Below are 26,819 nucleotides of genomic sequence, written 5' to 3'. Positions count from 1 at the left end.
AATCGGCTCCAACTATGGTCAACATGACCTTAGCCGTTTTATTCCATTAAATTAACGACTTAATTAACTCCTAACTAACTCTAATTAATCAACTGATCATGGCTGGAAATAAAATAAACAAACGACATAAAGAATTTAAAACACAAAATACATTCGGATCACATGTCAAGACATGAACCCGATTGCACTTCAACCACCATCACTAGACTCAATGACTTGAATAAAGAGTAGTATAAAGTGTTGTATCTTTAAGTTCAAGCCCTTGAATCACTCTTTTAAGCTTTTTAGTTCAACTTGAACTTCAGTTGTAGTTGAATAGCATTGAGTCCTTGTATAGGTCTTCATTAGTTGTATTCGTGAAAAAAAATAAAATGGATAGAGCTAAATCCACACCTTCACAATCTAAATCCATACCTTTATAACCAAATTGACCAAAGAGCCATAGCATTAACCGAACTTAGTAGAAACTCTTTAAATAAAAAAACAGCCTTTTTTTGTGAAAGCAAATGGTGTTAATTTGGATTTAAAATTTACATCATTATGAATGATCTTAAAATTTTTGACTTTTCACATTCGTTTTGATGGCATTTGTTTTTTCCTTTTAATTGGTTTTTCTTATCTCTTTTTATCATGCAAGAGGAGATGAGATATTTTTTTAGAATTGTGTTAAGAAAATGTTTTTATCTTTTCGGCACATTGCACTTCAAAGTTGATTGAAGTATAATTTTAGAAAATACTAACGGATCAATGTATAATAAGGATGATGGTATCAAATAATTTCAATTAATTAAAACTTGTAATTGATTTTTTTAAACACGAGAAAGACAAGTTTTATAGTGAAATAAGTTTTTATAAAGTTAAAATGGGCTTTATTGTCATTTTAAAGCTAGGGGCGTGAATTTACACTGAGGTGTGGATTTCACCCTACTCCCGCGCTTGAGGGTATATACTATATATACAGATGCTTGTGGAGTAGAGGCTTAATTATAGGAACTCGTTAGCCAAAAAAAAAAAAAAGGAAAAAAAAAAATCTAGATTCCTCGTACAAGCCATGGCAGAAGCAAAGAGGTACTTCTACGTGTTTACATTTAACGTCTGGCTTTCAATTAATTTTCCTGGCCAAAGTATTTTGATGAGGCCTCTATTTTTTGGCATTTTTGCTCTGTTTTTGGGGCAGGTATGCAATTGTGACCGGGGCAAACAAAGGGATAGGATTTGAGGTATGCAGGCACTTAGCTTCTAAAGGAATCACCGTGGTTCTGACTGCCAGGGATGAGAAGAGGGGACTCGATGCTCTTCACAAGCTCAAATTCTCTGCTGGTCTTTCTGCTGATCATTTGCTATTTCATCAGCTTGATGTGGCAGATTCGTCTAGCGTTGCTTCCCTTGCTCAATTCATCAAGACTCAGTTTGGAAGGCTTGATATCTTGGTATGACAGACTAACTCCAATTCCAATATCTGACTTTTTGATTTTCTGTAAAACCTGATTCCCCTTTGGTGACAAGATGGGCATAAGTAGATAATTTCACCCAATGCCAAATTCAGCATCTTGTAAGTTGTAACTGCTCATGCATGGCTTTTCTTTTGTTTTATCGATCAGGTGAATAATGCAGGAATTATTGGAGCTGATATAGACTCTGATGCTTTTAAAGCTGCGATTGCAGCTGGTGCTGTTGAAGAGGTAAACTTGGATTTTACCTTTAAATCATCAAGATTCTGGTCCTCTTTCAATTTCCCAAAATCTCCTGCTTTTTCCTCCTTCTGGAGATCATGTTCTTTGTCCTTTTCTTTTCCTGTCTCATCTTGCTAGTTAAGATTCTCAGGAATTAGTTGCAAAATATGATTTTTATAGCTTTCAATGTGTCAATAAACCTGCCCTTTTATAGGTGTCCTTGTAATACATGAACGTTTTCCTTCGTTTTGCCCAATGCAGGAACGAGCTAATAAAGTTGACTGGAGCAGTTCGATCAAAGAGACTCATGAATTGGCAGTACAATGCTTCCAAACAAACTATTATGGTGCCAAAAGAATGATTGAAGCCTTTGTTCCTCTTCTCCAATTATCTCAATCACCAAGAGTTGTCAACGTTTCCTCAGGCGCGGGAAAGCTAAAGGTAGATATCTGCTTGTAATTGTATTTCTTCGAGTACGTAGATTCTTCATTGTTGTGTGCAGGGTAGTAAACTTGGCACAAAAATTTAAAAGAACCGACGATGCTGCTTAACAGCATACAGATGCCTTGGACATAATTCTGGCTCCATGCATCGAGTTCTCTGATGACCTCAGAATTTTAACTCTGTTCTGAAGCCACCCTGGTTCCCAATTTTAACTCTGTATCCATTTCATAGGGAAAACTGTAAATCCCATAAGCAGCTTACATAAAGTTTGCTCGATTTGCTTCAGAATATACCCAGTGAATGGGCCAGAGGGATATTCACTGATGTCGACAACCTTACAGAAGAGAGAGTGGATGAGGTGCTCAATCAGTACCTGAAAGACTTAAAAGAAGGTTCCAGAGAAGCCAAAGGCTGGCCTTCATTCCTGTCTTCTTATACAGTCTCGAAAGCAGCCATGAATGCATACACAATTGTTGTCGCAAAGAAGCATCCCCACATCAAGATCAATAGTGTCTGTCCTGGTTTTGTCAAAACGGATATAAACTTCGAATCCGGCACATTGACTGCAGAAGAAGGTGCTGACAGTATTGTGAGGCTGGCTCTGCTGCCTGATGATGGTCCTTCTGGCTTGTTCTTCATTCGCAGTGAAATATCACCTCTTGGATAGAGATAATCCTTCTCATCTGTTTGCATTCATGTGCAGATCATCCCTACCGGGCCATAAATCTATGCAACACTGTGATATTTTTCATGCAACTTAGACTACAAAATCACCAAAGAATGATGTTTTGAATCCTTTGTTTTGATGAATAATCATATATGAGCTTCATTGTTCGTCATGCAACAATTAATCTTGTCAAGATCTTCTCTTCTCAACTAATTTAGTCATACCTGTGCTAAAGATCTAGACAGACTTGGAATCATATGTTTTTACTATTTGACCATCTTTATTCGGTTCAAGTGTAATACTTTTCCTATCAAATTACGCTCTCAAACTCAAAGAAGGCAACAAGAAAATCAGGCAGAAGGATATGCTTAAACACTACTATTTGCAGGTTGCATAATTATTTCAGTTTGATTTATTGGTGGAATATTATGTAATTTGACAATGTGGTTTTTGAATTCTCTCTCTTTTCTATGTAGCTTAATGGTAAACAAATCCCACCTGACTCCGAAGTGAGGAAAAGAAAAGATTGTCAAGAAGCTAAAATAAAAGTGTATTATGATCCAAAGGCCAAACCAGCCTCACTCCAAACCTTCCCCTACCCCACAAAAAAAAAACCAAATTTTTTTTTTTTTAAAAAAAAAAGTCTTAAGAGTATGTGAAAAGCTAGCATGACAATGTACTTATATTATAAACCCATATTCTTATAAAATTGAGCAATCTGTTGACTAGGCAATCTTGGAATGCTGTAAGAGAATTTAATGGTGCTAAAATAGGATTTTGTGTCAACTAACTTGACAGTTGTTTTAATCGTGGCCCTAAAAATCCTTGCTAATTGCAACTAGATTCTTCAAGAAACTGCACAAATTTAAAGTTTTACCATCCACAATGGATCCATGAATCCCTTTACTATTCACCTGAAATCATTATTAAAGGAAAAAAAGATTATAAATAAACAAGGAGAATGTTAAAGTAACAATTGGAAAAAAAAAAAACAACTGTTAAAAAAAGTGGAACAAACAATGAAAATTTTATTGGATGCTACAGTCCAATATTTATGCACTTGTTTTGTTTATGAGCGGATCCTTAATACGTGACGTTCCAAATTTCTGGTACGTTAAAAGACGAAATTAGGAGAAGTACCAGATTAACAATTAAAAATAAAGGGAAACAATCGAATTGGAGAAAACCATCGGAAATGAACTGAATTTGTGAATGTTCCAACACTACCAAGATATCAAGCCCCCTAAAACTGAATCCTGACAAATCTGCAAGGGAAGCAACGCTAGAAGAATCTGCCACTTCAAGCTGATGAAAGAGCAAATCATTATCAGAATAGCCATCAGACTGTTTGAGCTTCTCTTCTCATCTGTAGCAGTCAACAAGGGAGATCATGCATGTCTTTGTTATCCGATCTTATTCTGGGTAGATATGCAGTTGTGACTGGAGCAAACAAAAGGGATAGGAAATGAGACATGCAGACAGTTGGCATCTTTTGTGCATTGCCGTTGGTTGCTACTGCATGCCATGAATGTGTGCTAGATAATGGTGGCAAAGGTGTTTTGTAGGGAGAGTCAGGAGTTCAGTGTTATGACTGTTGAATTGCCAAGTACTAGCACGTATGCATGGGAAATATATGGCATTAATAGGTGATGAGCTTTTACAGGAAGCCGGAGTTCTTAATTTATTTTGATTCTTCGGTTGCCAGAAGCTAGCTATTGCAGGCAGGCATGGAAGTATTGCAGCATATTATACGCATGTACTATAATTCTACACATAAATGGTTGACAGCCGAGCCGACCATCTTCTAACTTTCGTTAAATTACTTTTTAGTTGTGATGCATCTGCCGTTGCTTATGTTTGTCTCTTCTTCAAATGCAAAATGTAGGATAATCTTTTGATTCCCTTGGTTGCAAGCTGGCTGGTTATTTCACTGGTTCACTAATCACTACTCACCAGGACGACTGAACTCGGAGAGGGGTTGTGGTTAGTATTTCCCCTTTGAAGAATGGAAAGTTTTGAAAAGATTCTTCATAAATCAAATTTTTGCCTCTGAAAATCCTTTTACAGAGAACTTCACACTGCAAGTCCAGAGTTTAAATGCGTATAAAATTTGCCGTGCTACCTCCATCTATCGTTTTTTAGATACCCTTCTCCAGTAAACCAAGATAACTAGACAATGAGAATCGCATCTCGGAAACAATTGAAGTGTAAATGATGCTGCCATCAAGTAGTGCATGACATTTAGAAGAAAGCCCTTGATTGTTCTTGGTTAATTATTTAGGCATCATTAAAAGTCAGCCAAGTTTTAGCCATGCTAAACTGCATCTACACATGCGAGTTTAGCATAATATCATCTTGTTCTTCTGGCAAATTGATATAGCACTTCGGCCTAAAGATGAGTTGTCATAATAGGGGAAATCACTCGACATGCCCTATTACAATTCATTAGCAGTATGTTCATGTCCAGAGAAATAAACTTGATTATACAAACCTGCATATCATACATGAAGTCGCGAACAGAAGGTATTAAACATCTTTTGCATAAACCAGGAAATAACTGTTTATACTTAGGTAAGGAGTGTCTCAAATTTAACAGAGCAAATCATAGTCTTCATCTTCGAAAATAACATGGAACTAGTATGCCTAGAAAGTGCATGTCTACAATTTAATCTTTGACCACAACAACTGTTTCTAAAGGATTCATTTTCATTCAAAAGATGTGACTTGGTTACTCGAAAAGAACAAGCCAGAGGGTCCATCATTGGACAGCAGAGCTAGCTTCACAGGACTTTCAGCACCTTCTTCTACAGGCAAAGTGCCAGTATTATAATTTATATCTGTTTTGACAAAGCCAGGACACACACAATTCACCTTGAAATTTGGGAATCTCTTGGCCAGAATTCTTGTATATGCATTCAAGGCTGCTTTCGAGATGACATAAGCTAAAGGCCAGCCTTTGGCTTCTTGGTAACCCTCATTGAAGTCTTGCAGAAATTCCTTGACCACTTTATCAACCCTCTCTTCTGTAAGGTTTTCAGCATCGCCTAATGTTCTTTTAGCCTATCCATTTTTTATACACTGAAACATGGTATGAAATGCATATAGGAGTTAGAATGCCGATAAACTAGAACTACAACAAGATTCTATATGATAATACTGTGTTACGTTCAGAAAATTAAACCAATTCTTACTGTAAACTCAGTTTAGAGTTCAAAGAACATTGAGTCTTTGACCGAGGAGACTCAAATATTCTGACTCACGATCGTTCTGAGAGTTATATTCAGTCACTGTTGAAATCCATACAGATGATAAATGCTATACTGATGATATCAGCTACTTATTTGCAAATGAATCTACGGGGAGTACTTTCATCTTACTTTCTCAAAATACATGCTCCCTCCTATTTGGAATAAATGTCCATATACATGAGCAAGTATATTGCCAAGTTCTGTACCTCTAACTTTCCCATGGATGAGGAAACACTGACAATCCTTGGTGATTCAGATAATTGGAGAAGAGGAACACAGGCTTCAACCATTCTTTTTGCACCATAATAGTTCGTTTGCAAGCATTAAACTGCCAACTCATATGTCTGGGTTGCTATCTCTTCAAAGTTAATTTCAGTTCCTGCTGCCTACATTGATGAAAACATAGAAGCCTACATAAACATAGAAGCGTCAAATTGGACACTTACTAAACGGAATTAGTGTATGAAACCCACAGACCCGCCCTCATTACCTGCAAGCATCCTCTTCAAAAAAGTATCACTTTAGAACAGGAATGCAGGAAAAGAGCATGAGATGTGAAAAGTTAACAGAGAGGCAAAGTCTTCAGAAGTTCAACACTTCAATTTCTGGTTTAGTTGATTCTTCCCAATAGTGCGACTTACCTGCTGCTATCAAGAAATTAATGGGAAGCTAGCCAAATAACCAATAGCCTTAGTAAATGTTTCCTGTCTGCTCATCTACTTGTTTGATCTTTTTTTTTTTTTTTAATTCTGAACGCCATGAATAATATTTTCAGTTTATTTCTCTTATTTCTACCCTCAAATTGTGTACTGGTTCAGCACCAACTTATGTTACACAAAAACTTACAGCAGCAGCTCTTATAGCAGCCTCGTCTACGATAGCTCCACCAATCCCTGCATTGTTCACCTGAAACAACAAAATTACAATTGAAACAAGGATATATGATTGTGGCATATAGAGAAATTTTTAGCTGTGCGCTTTTTCAATTTGTAAATGTTTAGTAATTGTCACAGGTTATCTCAAATAATAGGAACAAGGTTCCAATGTCTAATAGTACTTCACACTTCAAAGGAAGCAAATTAAGTTAAAAATCTTGCAAGAAACTTTGGAAAATGAACTAGATTTCCCACAATTCCTACCTATTTACATTCAAAAGTAAAATTTGACGTCAAGTATGTAAATTTCTGATCATACCAAGATATCAAGCCTTCCAAGTTGAGTGTTGATGAACTCAGCAAGCGAAGCAACACTAGATGAATCCCCCACATCAAGCTGATGGAAGAGCAGATCACCAGAAAGACCACCTGAATCTCTGAGCCTGTGAAGGGCGTCAAGTCCCCTCTTCTCATCTCTAGCAGTCAACACCACAGTGATCCCCTGAGAAGCTAACTGCCTGCATATCTCCAGTCCAATCCCTCTGTTTGCTCCTGTTACAACTGCACATCTTCAATGTAAACAGAAAAAAAGGGTCAAAAAATTAAAAACTGTGGGATGACTATTAAATATGACTGTGTAATTAGTTTTCAAGACAAACCCGATATGCACTAAGCTCACAGGTATTAGGAGTTAAATACCTTTTCGGGCTGTTACCGATGCTTGTTTCAGCCATTAGTGGTGAATTAAGATGTGTTTCAGAGGAATCTCGATAATGTGTTTTACTCCTTCAAAAGGCTTGGAAATTTGGAAATGCCATTTCATTTTAACAGTTATTTAAATGGTTGCCAGGTTGTACTGTTGAGGATCTGATGAGCCAAATTATTAAATAATCCGAATCATTTGGCTCTGTCTAATTTTAACAATGTCAAATGGGAGCCACTATTGAGCATTTTTTTTTTCGTTTTCTTGATTCGTTTCTATCCTGCTTCAACCACCTTCTCAAGTCAATGAGGAACATTAGACAATACTAAAATTGCATCTGATCAAGAATCTTCTTTTAACTTTATATCTTATGTATGCATAGAATATAGTGACGAGGTTGCCATTTGCTTCCAAAGTAAATTACCTACTGGTTTATACACGTACACAAGCCACAAGAGTATTGGGGTTTCTGATCATACCAACATATCCAGGCGAATGCGGCAAGGGAGGCAACACTTCAAGAATTGCCTACTTCATGTTAATGAAAAAGCACAATATTATCAGAATTCAGAAAAGCCATTAGACCTTTGAGCTTGTGAAGAGCATTAAGTCCCTTCTCCTCTACTCTGACGGTTAACACCGCAATGATATCAAAAGAAGTAAACTCCCTGCATACCTACAATCCAATCTCTTTTTTAGCTTTTGTCAAAGCTGCATATCTTCAAGAAAACCACTCCCACCCAAAGAAAAAGGAAAGGAAAAAAAATAAACAAATCACTAGGGAATGGCAAGCATGGAATTTGGACTTGCCCTTGGTTAGGTATTCAATTGCCAAATGCCAACCAGTATGCATGAAATTACGGCGTTGACTTGTTCAGAAATGGTAAGCTAATTCGTGCACTTAAGGCATCTATCCATCTGCCGTCCATTGGGCTCGATACATCTATGAATCTGTTGATATACAGATATATCATTTCACATTCTAAACAATCAGATCAGCTGGTAATTATATTTAACTAATCATGCCAGATGCCCATTTGATATTTCAGCATATTCTTACCTTAACAAGACAAGGAGGAAAGCAAGAAGAACAGTTGAAGTGGAAACAAGGAGTAACTAACGTCCATGGAAAAGGAAGTGAGACCAAACCATGCCTTTATTTTCTTAATACACTTCAGCAAAGGGTGCTGGACTCTTGATATGAATTTTTTGAAGAATCTTTTAGTTTGGTCCCTGTTTCCTTTTGCTCATACTGATGAAAACTTGACACTTAAGAGATTCTGAACCCAAAAAAAAAAGCTTTCTAATTGTAGCACATTAGTCCTTCACTTTTAAATACTGGCTATGAAATAGGACAAACAGGAAAGGGGAATAATGAACTGAACTTGAACAAAATGTATTACAGTACAGGTCCTGCCCATTTAATAAGAAAATATATGAGATTGCCTTCAGATGCTGCAATTATCTGTATCTGTTTCTATAAATAATCATTTTCATTCAAAAGATGACAATTCCCTGCGAATAAAGAACGCCCCAGAAGGACCATCATCGGGCAGTAAAGCTAGCATCAATGGAGCTCCAGCACCTTCTTCTACCGTCAATATGCCAGTATTGAAGTTTATATCTGTTTTCGCATAGCTGGGACAGACACAATTGACCCTGAAACTAGGGAACTTCTCAGCAGTAATCCTTGTGTAAGCATTCATACTCGCTTTGGCTAGGGTGTACGCTGTAGGCCAGTCATTGGCTTCAAGCAAGCCCTCTTTGAAGTCTGAAAGATATTCATTTAGTACCTCGTTCACCCTCTCGTCTGTGAGGTTATCAACATCCCTGAAGATTCCTTTAGCCCATTCATTAGGTACGTTCTGAAACATGGTTACAAATGAGAGTTAATTGTTACATGAGTTGCAAATTACCAGTAAAGCCAAACCAATTGTCATATTTTACACTATCCAGGCTGAAGACAAGCTGTTTTGGCAATTAATTTTCATCTTCACCAAATGCAAAGATTCTGAGGAGAGACTTCGAATCGTTAGTTGAAGAGACCTAGACGTTCAACTCCCAATGGTTTTTGCAGGTTATCAGGGGATCACTGCTGAACCCCGATGATGACAATCAGTAGTAAACAGCCAACTATATTTTTGTTTGTACAACTGAAACTTTCTGGAATAGCTTTATCAAACTCTGTTAGGAGAATATTTCATTCAGTTTCAGAAGAAGGCAAGCCAGTGAAAAACAAAGTTCACTAAATCTAGAGTCTCTGTGCCAAAATTCAACTACTGAAAGGTCAAAACTCATAAAGGTAACTCAATTGGCGCAGAATTGTGTCAATCAAGCGGTTCCAGTAATTTTCAGCCTAGCTTATCATTAATTGGATCAGTAACAATATTTTTATCAAGCTCAATAACACTCTCTTCCATGATGAAAAATCATACATTCAAAGAATTACATATTGACAAGTACGATACCCTTAACATCCCCAGGTTTGAGGATACATTCACAATTCTTGGTGATGGAGATAGTTGGAGAAGCGGGAGGAAGGCTTCAACCATTCTTTTTGCACCATAGTAGTTTATTTGCAAGCATTCTGTTGATAAATCATATGTCTCCGTGATTATCTCCTTCCAGTCACGTCAGCCCCCCCTGTCTTCATTGGTCAATGTTCATTAATGAGGATGAATATATCACAATCCACATAACCCTCGAGAAATTTCTAAAATTATTATGATTTTTAAAAAAATTCTACAAAGGGGGTATTTTGTGTACTGGTTTCTGTTTTTGGGGTGTTCGCATTTATCAAATGCGAGCTCCTTGAGCTCGCATTTGGTAAATGCGAACTGTCCTTAAATTTTGTAACAGCGAAAGTAAAAAAAAAAATAAAAAAAAAAATAGGTAACCTCGCATTTCAGAAATGCGAGGTACATGACCTCGCATTTCACAAATGCGAGTTGTATGTACCTCGCATTTCAGAAATGCGAGGTCATGTACCTCGCATTATTGTTCTGCGGAAAAGAAAAAAACCAACAAAGAAAAAAGGCAACAAAGCTCAGTCTGAAACCCAATTCAAAAAACCGCTGAAACCAACCTGTCCCATTCCTGCCAAGCTGTCTGGAATCCGTGCATCTCCCCCCTCCCTCCCAATTTGCCATAAGAGGTATGAATTTATCTCTTTTTTTTGTTTGTCAGTTTGTTTGTTGTTACAACATGATTTTTGTTTTGCTGAATTGAGCTGGCTGTTATGTTTTGGCAATTTATGAATCGTTGTTGTTCTTTCGGTTTGAGTCGCATTAGCTTGCCATGGTTAGTCTGACAATTAGTTTGGAAAAGGGAGAAAAAGTTTGGCAAATGGCACTTTCTGCAGTTAGTGCAGAGGAAGTAAGATCCGAGGTCGGATCGAAGTCAATCCAGACAAATCCGACCCCGGATCCATAAGATACGAGCTCGGATCCAAGTAAACCCGGCCGGATCCGAGGGATCGTCTGTGTTCCTGGTGAGACGGATCCGAGGCTTGTGGGATCCGAGGGCTTCAAGAACCGATCCGTGCTCGGATCCTTTGGCAATATGTCTGAAACCGAGGGCTCGGTTCCTCCGTTTCCAGATTTACTCTTCCCCCTTCTCACCGAAACCTTAATTTTCCATTTCATCCATAAAACTTCCAATTTTTCACAATAAAAGCCTTCGCTAAGCTCTTGTGAGCATTAAATAAAGTAATTAGACTTTTAAGGGGAGATTCTATCAAATTTTTGTTTTAAAAAAAGTAATGACAATGTGTAATATATATATATTGCAAAATATATATAATAAAAAGTAATTTTTTCAAAATATATATATCTATTAGGAATAATAAATTACAATTTTTTCGTTTGATAAAGGGTTAAATGCAAAAAATCCCTATAAACTATTTACCCAGTTACAATTTATCCCCTAAACTATAATAATAGGCATTTTGCCCTCTTGAATGATATGTTTGGAAAAATATACCCCTTTTAATGTATCATATTTGTTAATTTTCTTTTTAAATTCTTCCTTTTTTTCTTTAAACAATTGTTTAAATAAGTAGACTAGATTAGTCAAAATTTGTTTATTTCTTAATTTCGTATTGCTTTATTTTATACAAAAAAATGTATGTGAGTAAAAGATTTTTTCCCAAATGTTGAATTCAATGTCATTTAAGAAATTTAACTTTTCAAATATATAATAACAAAATAGAGAAATTGATTAATCAATTATTAGTAGTATCAATAGGAAAAAAAAATAAACTACTATTGTTGTTCATTCTTATTTTGTATTTCACTACAAATAATAATTGTTAACCTTTCTTTCTTATGTGGTATATAATATGTTGCTTTTATTATAAGTAGTTGAGTAACTACGAATTCTTAATTAGTTTATAGGTACTTAAATGATTGAATTACTAGATTAATAAACTTTACAAAAATTGGTGACCTTCTACATTAATACACTTTACATAGTTTTGTACTACTAATTATAATTTATTTTTTCCAACATAGGGATTGTTTTCTTTGATATGTCTATAGAAAGACCTCTGCGAGTATCTCTTTATTGGGGAGGTAAAATACACTATGAAGATGGGTCAATTTGTTATTTGCCTCGTACTTCCAACCGTACATTCTCATTACGGCATAGAATTGGATATGATGAGTTGGTGGATAGAATTTATGAATACATGGGGGTCGATAGGGGGCTGTTCAAGTTGAATTTATTTCTCCGCCAACCTTGTGGCCGTACTTCTTATAATGTCTCTCCAGTGGTGGATGATGAAACTCTGGAGATAATGTATGATGTCTGGAACGAACTTGTCCCATACATCGCTGAACTTTATATCGAGAAGGAGGAAATAGTCCAAAATCCTCTCGTCAGTAGCACATTCATTCCACCAACTACCAATATTGGGCCGATGATGTCGCTTGTCCATGCATGCATGGATCCAACTAGGTATCGATCCTACTCTAGTACAGTGGTACCAGAGACAGCATCGGTATCACAACGACCACATGGGGATTGTGTTAGGGACGTGGTAGAGCCACGGTTCACGTCAGGCTTAAGGACGGATGTTGAATATGTTGAAGGCCTTGACTCGATTCAAAGTTTTAGAGACCACGTATCGCCGAATCATGTGCCTTCTTATGGCTTCGATTCGACTGCTGGTCCAAGTCATTGTAACACATTGATAGATGATGATTTGGAAAATGATGTAGAAGATGTGGAAGAATCTGAGTCGGTAGATGTGTCAGACAGTGACTCAGATGGCGAAAATGAAAGACGTGTAGTCCACCAGGATCTTGGGAACCAACAGCCCTTTGCTGCATTTGCCAACCTTTCGTATGTTCCACGAGGATTCGAATTCTTCTCTAACCTTGGAAATATAAATGATGACGACCAATTCACTGATGAAAGTGGGTTGGAACGTATTGTGACATTTAGTGAGGATAATAATCACATATGTCTACATATGAGATTTGAGAGCAAACAACAGCTGAGCAGGGCTATTAGAATGTGGTCTATCAATCATAATAGGGAGTTTAGGGTTGTTGAGAGTAAGAGTAATACTTGGGTTGCCAAATGTAAATCTGCATTTGAAAGGAGCACCACCACTGTGGCCAACGTATCGTATCCTCCATGCGACTGGTGTGTCCGAGCAGTGAAAAAAAAGACTCATGGACTGTGGCAAATAACCAAATGGGTCAACGACCATAATTGTGTTGGTGATTTGATGAGTAATAGCAATGCTAGTCTTACATCTTCGGTTATTGCTAGACACATAGTTCGTAGCATTGAAGATGATCCTGGGTTTAAAGTAAAGAATATAGTAAGCCATGTCAAGAAAGTTTTGAAGGTGGATGTGTCCTATAAAAAGGCTTGGTACGGCAGACGCAAAGCTATTGAACTTATATTTGGTTCTTGGGATGCCAATTTTGCTGAACTGCCGAAATATGTTGATGCACTTATGCAGTCAAATCAGGGATCTGTGATCAGGTGGTTGCACCATTCTGATAGTACGGATCGTCTGAAGACATTTAAGTATGTCTTCTGGGCTTTTGGACCGGCTATTGATGCATTTCACACGTGTCGACCGGTTATATGTGTTGATGGCACTCATCTGCGGGGCGAATATAAAGGCAAACTACTTGTTGCAGTTACGCAAGATGCCAACAACCACATTATTCCGCTAGCCTATGCCATTGTCGACGAAGAAACTATTTGTAGTTGGTCTTGGTTCATGGAACAACTAAGATACAATGTGGCCCGTGATCGGTATCCTATTTGTGTCATTTCGGATCGGCATAATGGTATCATCCATGCCATGACACATTATGACTATTGGCAAGAACCTTTGGCCTTTCATAGATTTTGTCTACGACACGTTAGGAGTAACCTAATGAGTCACTTCAAAGGCTTGCACCTTAGAAGGTTATGTTGGGCAATGGGAAAAGCCAGACAATTGCGCAAGTGGCGGGCATTCAAACGAGAATTGAGGAACATGTTTCCAGATGCATGGAGTTATCTGTCTAACATTGGAGCTGAGAAGTGGTGTCTAACACATGACGGTGAGAACCGTTGGGGTATTCTTACAACCAACATTTCCGAAAGTTATAATAATGTACTTAGAGGAGCTCGTCATTTGCCTATCCGGGCTTGTATTGATATGACATTTCATCGGACTGTTGAGTTTGACGGGTATTTTACATACGTGCAAGCTAAAAAATACCGAATTACACCCGTTCACTGCAAGTATACAGATCAACTAGTAGTTTAGGGTATATATCGGGTCGATCCCACAGGGAAGAGTGAACAATTACCGGTATTACTAAAAGTTTCTTTATTATTTAGACTATCAATTAATGATAAGAAATTTAACCTACTGCACTTATACAAGAAATTAACAAATAAAAGCTCCTTAGGTTGTGGTATCCCTAACTACTCATGCAAGTGTTATATTTGGATCATTGAATACTACATCTAGGCTAATTATGGTGTAATTTCCTTATGCATTTGAATCCTACTTTCGTAGTGAATCAATTATACTTATAACTAATCCATATCTATTCTCATGGTTATGAAATTAGCTACAAGTTCATTTCTTCAGTGAAATTACATGAAATGAATCACTAAAAACCACATAGGTGCACCTCTACTCTCGTGAGTGTACTCCCTATGTTTAGCACTTCTTGAACTAATGTTAAATCTCAATTTTCATTGCAGAAATAACACCTTAGATAATCAGAATTAATGGTACCAGATTAATCATGATTTAAAGAGCCAAAGTGCTAAATAACTTGCTCAAATCATAGCAAACAAATAACCAAATAATAAATACTAACAATTATAGAAAGTTCAACCAAACCCAAGGCTTAAACTTTAGATACACATATTTAACATAAAATCCAGAACTTGATATTAACTAAATTTGGAATCAAATACAAAAGATAAAGAGTTGGAGGAAAAATAACCCTTGTCACATGAGCTCTTTCCATCTTCCTCCTTCTTCATCTTCTGCCTAGCTAGCAATATACAAGAAGGATGAACTACTAGCTAAACTATACTACACTAATCTAACAATAAGAGAATGGAAAAACTACATTTCTGCAGACTCCAAGCTTCTCCCGTATATTTCCCCCTTCTCAGACCACCCAAAATGTCTCTGCATATAAACTGCTTAAGAGCTCCATTTTTCCAAGTCAAATTCCACATTTTGATTCCCAAATCTCAACTTTGTTAGGATAGTCAATAACAAATGTTTTTGACTTGAAAATAAGCCACCTTGTCTGCCCTTTTGTCTTCTGAAGCATGTGCACCGAATTCTCTTGCAACTTATAGCTGGAAAGTGGTATGAACACAAGAGAATTGACTGAGCAAATTGCAGAATTTCGGCCAGAAAACGCGCCTTTACAAAACGCGTCTACAACTCGCGTTTTGTGCACTCGCGTTTTCACTTTGTCCTTACTTCAACTGCCATTTTCTCCATGATGCAGGCCGAACTGGCTTTTGTGCAAAACACCAAAGTTGTAGATCTTTGAGTTAGCTTTCCAATGCTTCAAGAATCATCCAAATCGGAGCTTTGTAGACTGAGATATGATCAAAATACTAAACACTGGTCGGAACTCTGTTTTCCACTTTGGACAGCTGAGTTGAATTTCGGTATTTCAACTTTTGGACTATGAAAACGGATGAATTGGACTTTGATGTCTTCATACCAAATGTAGATATATCTCTTAGCTTCAAAATGGTACCAAGATCACCTTGATCCGATCATTGTAGCTCCTGATATAGTCAAAATACGAAAATATGTCTGAGTTGTCAAAGCTGACTTTTCTTGATTTTTGTCCTCAAATTGCATTTCTTCCTTTTACACTTCATATTTTATTTTCCTCACTTTAATCCATCTTCAATCATCCAAATATCTTCTCAATGCACTTCATTTGATGATTGAATCATTAAACCTACAAAATATGAAGTTTTTCCCATAAAAATCCATAAAATGCAATATTTAGCCACTTTAACATAAAATGTAGTTTTTTACCAAAACCTTAGTTATTTTAGTTATAAAACTAAATAATCAAACCAAAATTAACTAATAAAACACACTAAAAATACGTAAAATAAACCCTTGTCAGAGTTGTTTAAAACAAGAAGAGAGGATGCTAGACATTGCCGTTATCCATTTCCTCCAAAGATATGGCGGCGGTTTAAGAATTCGGACCTGAAAGCGGGAACCCACAGGGTTGTTGAGTTCGATGGCTCATCGGGGGTGTACAAAATTGTGACTGGTAGACGTGTGGATGGTAAAGGGGGTAATACACAAACGGTAAAGTATTTTGATAAAACATGCTCTTGTGGTAAGTGGCAGTGCTACAGACTTCCCTGTTCGCACGTGATGGCCGTGTGCAGGCACCGAGGTGATAATCCTGGTGCACTTGTAGATCCCCAATTTACAAATAGGCGGTGGGCGGTGCAGTATTCAGGAAAGTTTAGCCCTTTGCCACATCCGGATACTTGGTTCCAACCAGATTGGGAGCTGCGGGCAGATAGTAGTAAATATGTTGCACGTCGGGCTGGAAGGGTACGAGCTAGAAGAATTCGGAATGAGATGGATGAGAGAGACCCAGAGGAGCCAAGAAGATGTACAAATTGTCATCAATCGGGCCATAATAGAAGAAATTGTCCAAATTTTAGAGCTTGATGTCATCCGTTTTAGGGATATGAACCAGTGTACTATGATATCTGTAATTTTTGGGATTATGAAATTAATATGATTTATGAGATACATGTTGTTGATCAATGTTTCAAACGGGTCATAATTTTGACCTTATTTTTAGCAGCTCTGTATTTAAAGTGTTGCATTAGTTGAAGAAACTCTTATTCTTCTATTCAAATGTGTGTAGGCTTATATGTTACATAATGTATTTGCAACTATTGTTGTCAGAGGTATGGCCGACATTTCTACGGGGGCAGTCCTGCATCCAGGCCCATTTGTGTATGATATCATCTCAGCTGGCACTGCACACCGGGCACGTTCTATATTTGACGGGCACATTCTAGGTGATCAGCTTGATGTCAGACGATGTGATAGGCATTTTTGGGATCATACACCTATCCCAGAGACTGTTCGGCATTATATTCGATTGGCTGGCTTTGAAGGGGTGCTTGACTGTGGATATATGATGCTCGATCATGCTTTGATCACTAGTTTAGTGGAGCGATGGCGGCCCGAGACTCATACCTTTCATCTCCCCGTTGGAGAGACTACAGTTACCTTACAGGATGTTGAGGTTCTGTGGGGTCTACCCATAGATGGTCCTCCAGTTATAGGGATAGATACAACTCATAGTGTTCAGGAGTGGGTGAATTTATGTGAGGAGTTGCTTGGTTTTTCTCCCTTGATGTCAGATTTTGATGGGCGACGGCTGAAATTGGGGTGTTTATCTAGAGTATTAGATGCAGGGTTGCCACCCGATGCTTCGGATGTCCACTGTAGACAGCGGGCCCGCATATACCTGCTTCTGCTATTAGGCGGTCATTTATTATCAGATAAATCTGATAATAAAGTCCCGTTGTTGTATATGCCATTACTACGAGATTTGGAAACTGTTGGGCAATATAGCTGGGGTAGTGCGATATTAGCAACTTTGTATCGATCATTGTGTAGCGCCACATCTCCCTATAGATCGTCCATTGCGGGACCATTGATGTTGCTTCAGGTACATTTGTCTCGTTCAAAGTGTCTAGATTTAACTATAGAGGAGTTTACATGGTCAATTAATATATTCAAATACAATTTAAATACAGCTATGGGCGTGGGAACGTATACCAACAGTTCGCCCTGATCGAGTGCATCCGTTAGAGCACTATCCTGGTCCATATGGAGCTCGGTATGTATATCAAATATATGTATATAATACTAATAAAAATCAAAATTTTCGCCTTTAAGACACAACGACTCTAATTTGTTCCCTGCAGGTGGAATGTTCAATTTGATGTGCATAGAGTTGCAAGACATGTTGTATCTATATTCCGAGATCAGTTGACGGGCTTACGGGCCCGAGAGGTACAGTAACATCATTTGATGCTTTTACGATTGGGTCCTTTGCCGTTATATGGCACAGCACTTTTTTCCATTAAAATTAGGGTCATATGCTGGTTGAAGGTTATGTCATTGAATAATTATTGGCCTTGCAGTTCATATGGCAGCCATACTCGGACGATATTCTCGCTTCTCTGCCTCCCTATTGTACTGCAGGACGCCGCATTTGGACATCTGTCACGTATCTCATATGTTGGGAAGTTGTCGAGCCACATCTTTCCAATCGAGTTATGAGACAGTTCGGATATCATCAGCCCGTGCCTGATCTAAGATTGACCGAAAATCAACAGGAACTGCATTCTCTTGATCGTCGTGGCAAGGGGAACCAAGACTGGTTAACTGCACATCGAGCATATGTTGAGGTGTGGACTGATCGTCATTCACATGTGGAAGATGGTGTTGTAGCTGAAGATCCCACATATCCATCCGATGAGTATCGTCAGTGGTATCGCGAGCGAACAGTGGTATATGTTTCAAATCCTACTAGGCAGCTCATTTTACCGGAGGGCTTTCAGGGTGATAGCGCCAGAACACAATATCTGGTCAGTTTTCCTTACAACTAGTTAAATACAACATGTGGGAGTTGTCGATATAGATTTAACTCTATTATTCCTTATTCATCCACATATTTGCACTCCAGATGGATGCTATGACTCAGGTGTATTACATGGCAGAGACCTCTCTAACGCAGAGTGACGAACAGCACGCGAATTATTTTAATGCAATGAAGGACTTTGCATCCATGACATTGGAAACTGTAGGGGAGTCATCCCGACTTGCATTTCGCCCTTCACGAGTGCCACAGCAAATTCCACAGCCAACCGACCCCAATCGCGTTGAAAGAGCTCCTAGGAATGTTCACGGAGGTCAGCATGGCGGTGGACGCCGTCGTAGATTTCGATCACCAGAACCCACCGTCCAAACCGGACTTGATGGAAGGTCACAGGCTACTGAGCACCAGGGCACCTCTACCGGACCTTTTGGTCATTCTAGGTCCCCAGTACTTATGGAGGCGTTTACGCCCAATACAGACGAGCTCCATGGCAGTGGTGAACAACATGTGGGAGGTACAGATGCAGGCCAAAGTACCCAAGCACTTGATCAAAGACTTGAGTCACAAATTACGCAAGTCGATATAGTGATGCCAGCCCAGCCACGTCGCACACAAAGAGCACACAAACCCAGAGGATGTGGCACGCATGGAAAACTTGGACATCATTGATGTTCAAAACTGTAATTGGTTGCTCCTGTTATGAATATTATTCTAAGTGTAGGGGAGAAAAATGTGTGGGACTTGGAGTAGTTTTATGTTTTGTATTTGGACAAGTTGTCGGAAATATTGCTTAGATTAAATGTTCATGACTTTGGATTTGCTGGCAGGGAGTTTAGTCCACTTTTAAGGGGAGATTCTGTCCAATTTTTTTCAAAAGATAGTAGATGTATATATATAAACATATATATACATATATATATATATATATATATATATGAATATATATATATTCATGGAGCATATAAAATGGCCACCACATGAATGTTCCAGTGAGTTTCGGTGAAAACATGTTTATAATTGCACATGGACTCATTCAATGTGCATACGAGACCTAAAGGTGTCATTTTGGTGTAAATGTGTAAAAAAGATCAAAGAACCTCACGCCTTGATTTGAAATGTGGACATGTTTGATGTGTTTTGATTGGTTGGATATTGTGTTTTTGGTATATTACACTTGCGTGGGGGGTTAGATTTGATGAACAGGTTGTCAAATGTGTATTTCCGAATTTGGTGAAAATTGGAGAAAAAGTTTGGTGGAAATTGCAGTTTCTGTAAATGATGCAGGGTCGAAACGATCCGAGCTCGGATCCAAAAAACCCAGAAAGGATCCGCGCTCGGATCATTCGAACCCATGGCTTTCACTTTACAAATCCGACCTCGGATCCAACAAAACTCAGATAGATCCGAGGGCTCGTCTGAACTACCGTGAGCGATGATCCGAGCCCTTTAGGATCCGACGGGTGATAAAACACATCCGACCTCGGATCGTCGAACAAAAAACCCTTGCATTGTGAATCCGACCTCGGATCTAAAAAACTATGATAGATCCGAGGGCTCGTCTGAACTACCGTGAGCGATGATCCGAGCCCTTTCGGATCCGCGGGGTGATAAAACACATCCGACCTCGGATCTTCGAACTCAAAATCCAAAAATTGTGAATCCGCCCTCGGATCCAAAAAACTATGATGGATACGAGGGCTCGTCTGAACTACCGGGAGCGGTGATCCGAGACATCTCGGATCCGAGGGACGATCAACACGGATCCGTGCTCGGACCCTCGAAATCATGATACTGAAAATTGTGAATCCGCCCTCGGATCTAACAAACACAGTTAGATCCGAGCTCGGATCCTTAGCATTATACAGTCACCCGCGGCCTCGGTTCGTCATTTTTTCCAGTTTTCTCGCATTCCTCCTAACGAAACCCTTCCCCACCCTCACCAATCTTCCATTTCGACCAATTATCATCTGTTTTTTCATCATAAAACATCTTTCAACCTCTTTTGCGCTTAAACCCTGAGTTTTCTACAATCAAAAACAGAAATTTGTGGTGTTTTGATCTTCAACGAAAAATTAGGGCCCAAATCCATTTCTTCAATTTGGGGACTAATTTGGGTCGCTGATTTTTCAATTTTTCCATTTTTATCATCTTCCTCCATCATTCCAACCAGTTGAGGTAACAATTTGCAACTTTATTTGCAATTTAAGGCACGTACCAGTTTTCATTATTTTTCAATTTTTGTCAATATTTTGGTAATTGTATAATTGTTGTAATTTTTATTTAGAATTGTGCTACATTATGCAATTTTTATTTACTCGCATCTTTATCAAAAAGGATCCGAGTTATGCTTTTCTACTAATTGTATAAATGTCTTGTTTAACTACTCATCTAGACAAATTTTTTGATACACCGGAGGAAATCACGTTTAACTACTCATTAAGCTTGGTGCTGCAATAATTCAAAGAGTCGTAAACAGTATATATAATGTGGCGTGTCACAAACTTTTGTTTCTCGCAAAGAGCATTCCTCATTTGGCTCCTGAATTTTACTTGTATAGGATGCACTAGTTACTCAGGTTTTCTCCCAATATCAGAAGATACGTGGTTTTCTGCAACCATAATTATTGGATATTGACAATATTAAATTTGCAATGTTGAACCGACTGGTCTCTAAAAGTTTTATCAGTTGCTTAGAATAATAAACTAGGTGAAGATGAGTTATTTGAGCCTCAAAGGCACCTGAAATTATCATTAAGCTTCGTGGATTTGGTATTATTGTGCAGCTGACATTTCTTAATTTTTAGCTTTATGCACATGAACTCTTAATTTGGGTCATTTTACTTCTATATGTCAACTACTTGAAAGCTTAACATTGACAACATGAGATTGAACTTTTAAATGACCTTCTAATTGAAAGATGGGATTCACAAAATCGAAAAGTGGATTGTTCAAACCATGTGTTAACAATGGGGATAGAAATTCATATTATACATGCCCACCACTGTATCTAAAATTATTTAACCAGGTTCTGTGCTTGTTTTTGGGTGCAGCTGGCAGGAAGTTTAGCCCTTTTTCAAGGGGAAACTCTGCCGAAATTTTCTTAACTCATTAAGACAATTGTGTTTGTTATGTTTTGTATTGCTTCTAATTTGTGTTGAATCTTGTTTGTAATCCAGGCATCATGGCTCGCACACGAAGGGCAGTGATTCGCACTCCTACACCTTCATCGAGTGAGGAACATACACCCTCTTTACAAGAGGAGTCGCCTGAAGACGAATCTCCTTCTCCTCAGTCCCCACCTCGTTCTAGGCGTAAGACGGCATCTACCAGTCGTGACGAACCACCTCCGAACTACGATACCACACGTTTCACATCAATTGAGAATCAGCAGTGGTACGAAGCCGGTTTAGACAAAGAAATAATAGTTGAGAAGCACTTGGCGCCGGAGGTGGATGACCATTACAAGATCTCCACGGCCTTCAAGCGACTTGGTTGGGAGGACATACTGAAGTTGCCCAAGCATTACTATCCTAACCTGATCCGAGAGTTTTATGCCAATGTGGAAGACAAACATAGCCATAGTGGCAATCTGATCCAATCCTGGGTCCGAGGCAAACGAGTGGCTCTCACTCGAGACAAAGTTGCCACGTGGGCCAAACTCAAAGACTCAGGAGAAGATATCAAATTGACTAAGGAGTTCAAGGCTCGTGACCCATGGCAAGTGGGAGAAGCTTTGGCACGTCTTAAGGGTCAATACCGTGAGCGAGGAAGTTCGAAAAAGCTCACCGTATATGCCGATTCCTTCGAGCATAGGTACCACCTGATTTTCTATCTTTTTGCCTTCAATGTGGTACCAAAACGGAGTGGAAAACGGGAGCTCCGCAACAGTGACCTATACTTCCTCGATAAAATGATGCATGGTATAGGTAATCATATGACTGGAATTCCTCTGCCCAGCATCATTATCAGTTACATGAGGACCACAGCTCGCATGGGGGCCGGTCATACATGTTTCGGGTTCCCCCGGCTCCTCTCCCTCATTTTTGAGAAGCTCAAGGTTCCTCTTGGAACCGAACGAGCAGTGGTGACTCGGTCTGCTGAAGAGGTCAATGCCTCTATACTCAAGGCTTTAGGCATTCCTACGGATTTTGGAGCTGCTCTAGTTCGGGACACAAGAGAAGCTTCGACCTCCACTCAGCCTCCACCTCACACTGAACAACAAGAGCAAGCTCAAGAGACGGAGGCACAGCAGACCCTTCCTCCTCCCACTCCACGACCACCGCCTCCGCCGCGATCCAAGTTGCAAGAGATCCTCAATGCCATCTGCTGCATGGAGACACGTGTGATGGAGCGCATTGACCAGACCGAGCGGATGATGACTGAGCGACTAGACAGGCAGGATCGTCGCCTTCGAGCAATGGAGGATCATTTCCAGATTCACCGCTCACCTACTCCTACCCCTCATCAAGAGGAGGGGCCTAGTGGTACATCTCAGGGAGCTGAGGAGGCAGTAGACCCTCGTTCTGCGCAGTCATGAAGACCTTCCGAGGATTCCATCTTTTATTGCTTTATTTTTCTTTTATTGTGTTCGGTTCAACCTTTGTTGTTTTCTTATTGGAGTTTCTTGTTCTACCTATAAGATAATTAGTACCCTTGATGTTTGGATGGTCGTGAGGATTAAGGGGTTGAAACTGCATCACCACTTACCAAGTGGGAAGTTTTGTTTTCTTGTACCTTCCTCTACAATGAGGACATTGTAGATTTTAAGTGTGGGGGGGGGGATTACATACATTTTGTGGTTATTGTGTCTTGAAATGCATGAATTTGATTGTCTATGGCTTAAACTTTTATTTGGAAATATTGTCTTGAGGTTGTTGGCAGGGAGTTTTGTCCATTTTTATGGGGAACTCTGTCAAAATTTTCCTAAATATATTTTCCAATATTAATGGCCAAAATGTTCACATTTTAAGTGCTCAAACTGTTCCATTGGATAGAATGCTATATGTATTTTGGAAGGTTTAGTCCTTATTTTGTTTGGCAAGAATTATTATGCTTAGAAAGTATATTCGGTTAAATAAGAAAAATTATGCTTACAAATTTGCAAGGTTAATGATATTTCTCATTTTCACTTCATTTTATAAGTAAGTGATTGATATAGTCAAAACAAGGCCAAATTCTTCCTTTAATGATGTTAGAGGGAAAAGAAATCATTTCAAAAAAAAAAAGAGACAGAGAAAAAATATATATATTAATCTTCTACTCCAATGATTCACATACCGAGTAACCGGGGGTTGACATCTACAGACCCATACATTCGCGTAAAAAGGTATCGAAATTAAGAGTATGCTTAGCAATTTTAATAAGTGAAATGTTGAATAACCCAGAATCTTCACATAAAAGTGTCGATTTTCGCGTAAAAAGGCGTTTTCACTATTAAAATAAAATGGAATATGAATAAATCCCTCTCATTAGTTAAGTTTTGCTGCTATAAATGCATAAATGTATATAAATATTTAAACAATAAAAATTATAAATTACAAATAATATTAATTATACATTTATACATAATATTAATATATATTTATAAATTATAATTTATAAATTTTTATAATATTCATTTATAATTTATACATTTATAAATAAATTTATATTACGTATTATATATAATATAATACATTTATACATTTACAGTTTTTTTATCAATACATAAATACATTTATTTATGTACAAGTTTATAAATGTATTATAAATGTCATTTAAGAAATTTAACTTTTCCACTACATGATAGCAAATTAGAGAAATTGATTAATCAATTATTACTAGTATCAATAACAAAATAATAAAATACTATTCTTGTTCATTCTTATTTTTTATTTCACTATAAATAATAATTGCTAACTTTTCTTTTTTATGCGGTATATAATATGTTACTTTTAATATAAGTTGTTGAGTAACTACGAATTCTCAATTAGTTTATAGATACTTAAATTATTGAATTACTAGATTAATACACTTTGCAAAAATTGTTGACGTACTAGATTATTACACTTTACAACATCAGCTACATATATTTTTTAAGAACAAAGAGTTTATGGTAAATTATTAAGAATGAATTTAACAAATAAACAAATTTAAAAAGTAATTTAAAAATTATTACAATTTTTATGCAATTTTCTAGGAATTCGTATTTATCGGATGCAACATAAAGTCCAACCAAAAAGCTTGCTAGATTGGTGTTGATTTATTCCCCCAAATTATTATCAACTATTGATGTCAATATTATGGGATTTTTTTTTTCCTGTTGTGATGAATTTAGAGCCTTAAGCAGTAAAATTTGTAGAAATTTGCATTGCAAATTGTAAATCAAGAATTCATTTACAATTTTCAATGAATTCATAAAGCAAGACAGAATGGCATTACAACTGAAGCAAAAAGAATAATTTTTAGGCAAAATCTAGAATCCTGTTATTGGAAAGCAAACAACATAGGTACATAGTGCATACTTGATCACTAGCAATAATCATAACTGTAAAATTGCAGCTTGCAGCGCCCACTGGACAAGGAGGTTTTGTCGTTTAATGCGAGGTACATGACCTCGCATTTCACAAATGCGAGTTATATGTACCTCGCATTTGTGAAATGCGAGGTCATGTACCTCGCATTTCTGAAATGCGAGGTTACCTATTTTTTTTTTTTTTTTTGTTTTACTTTTGCTGTTACACAATTTAAGGCAATTCGCATTTACCAAATGCGAGCTCAAGGAGCTCGCATTTGATAAATGCGATCACCCCAAAAACAGAAACCAGTACACAAAATACCCCTTTTGTAGAATTTTTTTAAAAATCATAATAATTTTAGAAATTTCTCCATAACCCTCAAGGAAGGTAGCAGGAGATAGTAGCAGTAACCGAAAGCTCACAACAAACTTAAATAGAGATGCTTAACCATTCTAGCTTGATGTGAGGGAATATCAAAAAAGTTGTCAAAAGCTAGCCCAGTGAGGATCTTTTATGCTTTTTTCCAAAGTTCTAATAATTTTTTTAAAAAAAAATGCTATTTTGAAGCCAATTGCAAACTCGATCTTAGCTAATTTTAATTTACACAGAAAACTTACTACAGCCTTTTTAAAAGCTTCACTATCAACAATGGATCCCCCAACCCCAACATTATTCACCTGAAACAAGAAAGATGTAGACATGTATGAGCTTAAAACAAACTTGTATTTTGTAAACTATTACAGGATTCTAATAGTTCCATAGCATTTAAAAGAAGAGGAAACTGTTTCCACACAGTAGCTAAATATATGCCTAACTATTCAATGGTCATCAAAAGAGCAAGAAATTATCAAACTGGAAACTTCAGTTAAACTGAAGTTACTCAACATAATTACAGAGAAACTCTGTTGAAAATGAACTGATGATACTGTATAGAAATGGGATTTCTGATGATACCAAGATGTCAAGCCTTCCAAACCGAGCCTTGACGAATTCAGCAATGGAAGCAACGCTAGATGGTTCTGCAACGTCAAGCTGATGAAAGAGAAGATCACTAGAAAGAGCGTCAGTCCCTTTGAGTTTGTGAAAAGAATCAAGTCCCCGCCTCTCATCTCTGGCATTCAACACCACAGTGATTCCTTGAGAAGCTAACTGCCTGCATATCTCAAATCCTATTCCTTTGTTTGCCTCTGTCACAACCATGGTTCGAAGTCTCGGCCGAGACGGTGACGACTCGGCCCTACCGATACGATACCGTGACGAAACGATACCAAGATACTTGACTCGCCGAGAAATCGGCCGAGACGTCACCGCGACGGATTGACTCGGCCGAGTCACACCGAGTCACTCCGAGTTATCCCGAGTCAAGACTAGAAATCGGCCGAGTTACACCGTGACGGATTGACTTGGCCATTTCTTTTGCTATTTTTTATTATTTTTGTTTAGCATACTTTTTTATATTATTAATAATTTTTAGAATATTAAATACTTTAAATTTTGCGTCTCACCGAGACCGCGACCGATATGCCGAAACCGATGTGGAACGTTCCAGGCCGCGAC

The 26,819-nt window shown here is 37.9% G+C and overlaps 2 protein-coding genes and 1 pseudogene across 3 annotated transcripts; 1 reads left to right on the top strand and 2 right to left on the bottom strand.

Moving 5' to 3' along the window:
• Positions 1 to 999: 999 nt before the first annotated feature.
• Positions 1,000 to 2,910, top strand: LOC113757967 ((+)-neomenthol dehydrogenase-like). Its single transcript, XM_027301024.1, has 5 exons — positions 1,000 to 1,068; positions 1,178 to 1,430; positions 1,602 to 1,682; positions 1,935 to 2,114; positions 2,404 to 2,910. The coding sequence occupies exons 1-5, from the start codon at positions 1,052 to 1,054 to the stop codon at positions 2,782 to 2,784; spliced, it is 912 nt and encodes a 303-aa protein (XP_027156825.1). The 5' UTR covers positions 1,000 to 1,051; the 3' UTR covers positions 2,785 to 2,910.
• A 2,533-nt stretch (positions 2,911 to 5,443) lies between these two features.
• LOC113757971 ((+)-neomenthol dehydrogenase-like) lies at positions 5,444 to 7,683 on the bottom strand. Of its 2 annotated transcripts, XM_027301030.1 has the most exons (4): positions 7,607 to 7,683; positions 7,227 to 7,476; positions 6,879 to 6,938; positions 5,444 to 5,862 (listed from the first exon to the last, which is right to left on the bottom strand). In XM_027301030.1, the coding sequence occupies exons 1-4, from the start codon at positions 7,639 to 7,641 to the stop codon at positions 5,845 to 5,847; spliced, it is 363 nt and encodes a 120-aa protein (XP_027156831.1). In that variant the 5' UTR covers positions 7,642 to 7,683; the 3' UTR covers positions 5,444 to 5,844. The 2 variants fall into 2 exon arrangements, with proteins under 2 accessions (XP_027156831.1, XP_027156829.1); XM_027301028.1 differs by lacking the exon at positions 5,444 to 5,862 and having other exon boundaries at positions 6,763 to 6,938.
• Positions 7,684 to 8,934: 1,251 nt separating this feature from the next.
• Positions 8,935 to 26,462, bottom strand: LOC113757977 (annotated as a pseudogene).
• Between the last annotated feature and the right edge of the window lie 357 nt (positions 26,463 to 26,819).

This window comes from Coffea eugenioides, unplaced genomic scaffold (genome assembly GCF_003713205.1).
Source record: "Coffea eugenioides isolate CCC68of unplaced genomic scaffold, Ceug_1.0 ScVebR1_3493;HRSCAF=4715, whole genome shotgun sequence".
In the NCBI taxonomy this organism is placed as follows: Eukaryota; Viridiplantae; Streptophyta; class Magnoliopsida; order Gentianales; family Rubiaceae; genus Coffea; species Coffea eugenioides.
This window is presented reverse-complemented; position numbering and strand designations above follow the sequence as displayed.

Excerpts from the sequence above, each read along its gene's own strand:
- LOC113757967 (XM_027301024.1), top strand. Across the intron at positions 1,683-1,934 it reads CAGCTGGTGCTGTTGAAGAG|GAACGAGCTAATAAAGTTGA; the intron begins GTAAACTTGGAT and ends TGCCCAATGCAG. Across the intron at positions 2,115-2,403 it reads CAGGCGCGGGAAAGCTAAAG|AATATACCCAGTGAATGGGC; the intron begins GTAGATATCTGC and ends GATTTGCTTCAG.
- LOC113757971 (XM_027301028.1), bottom strand. The coding sequence starts at position 7,641 with ATGGCTGAAACAAGCATCGGTAACAGCCCGAAAAG. Across the intron at positions 7,477-7,606 it reads ATCGGTAACAGCCCGAAAAG|ATGTGCAGTTGTAACAGGAG; the intron begins GTATTTAACTCC and ends TTTACATTGAAG. Across the intron at positions 6,939-7,226 it reads TTGGAAGGCTTGATATCTTG|GTGAACAATGCAGGGATTGG; the intron begins GTATGATCAGAA and ends TTGTTGTTTCAG.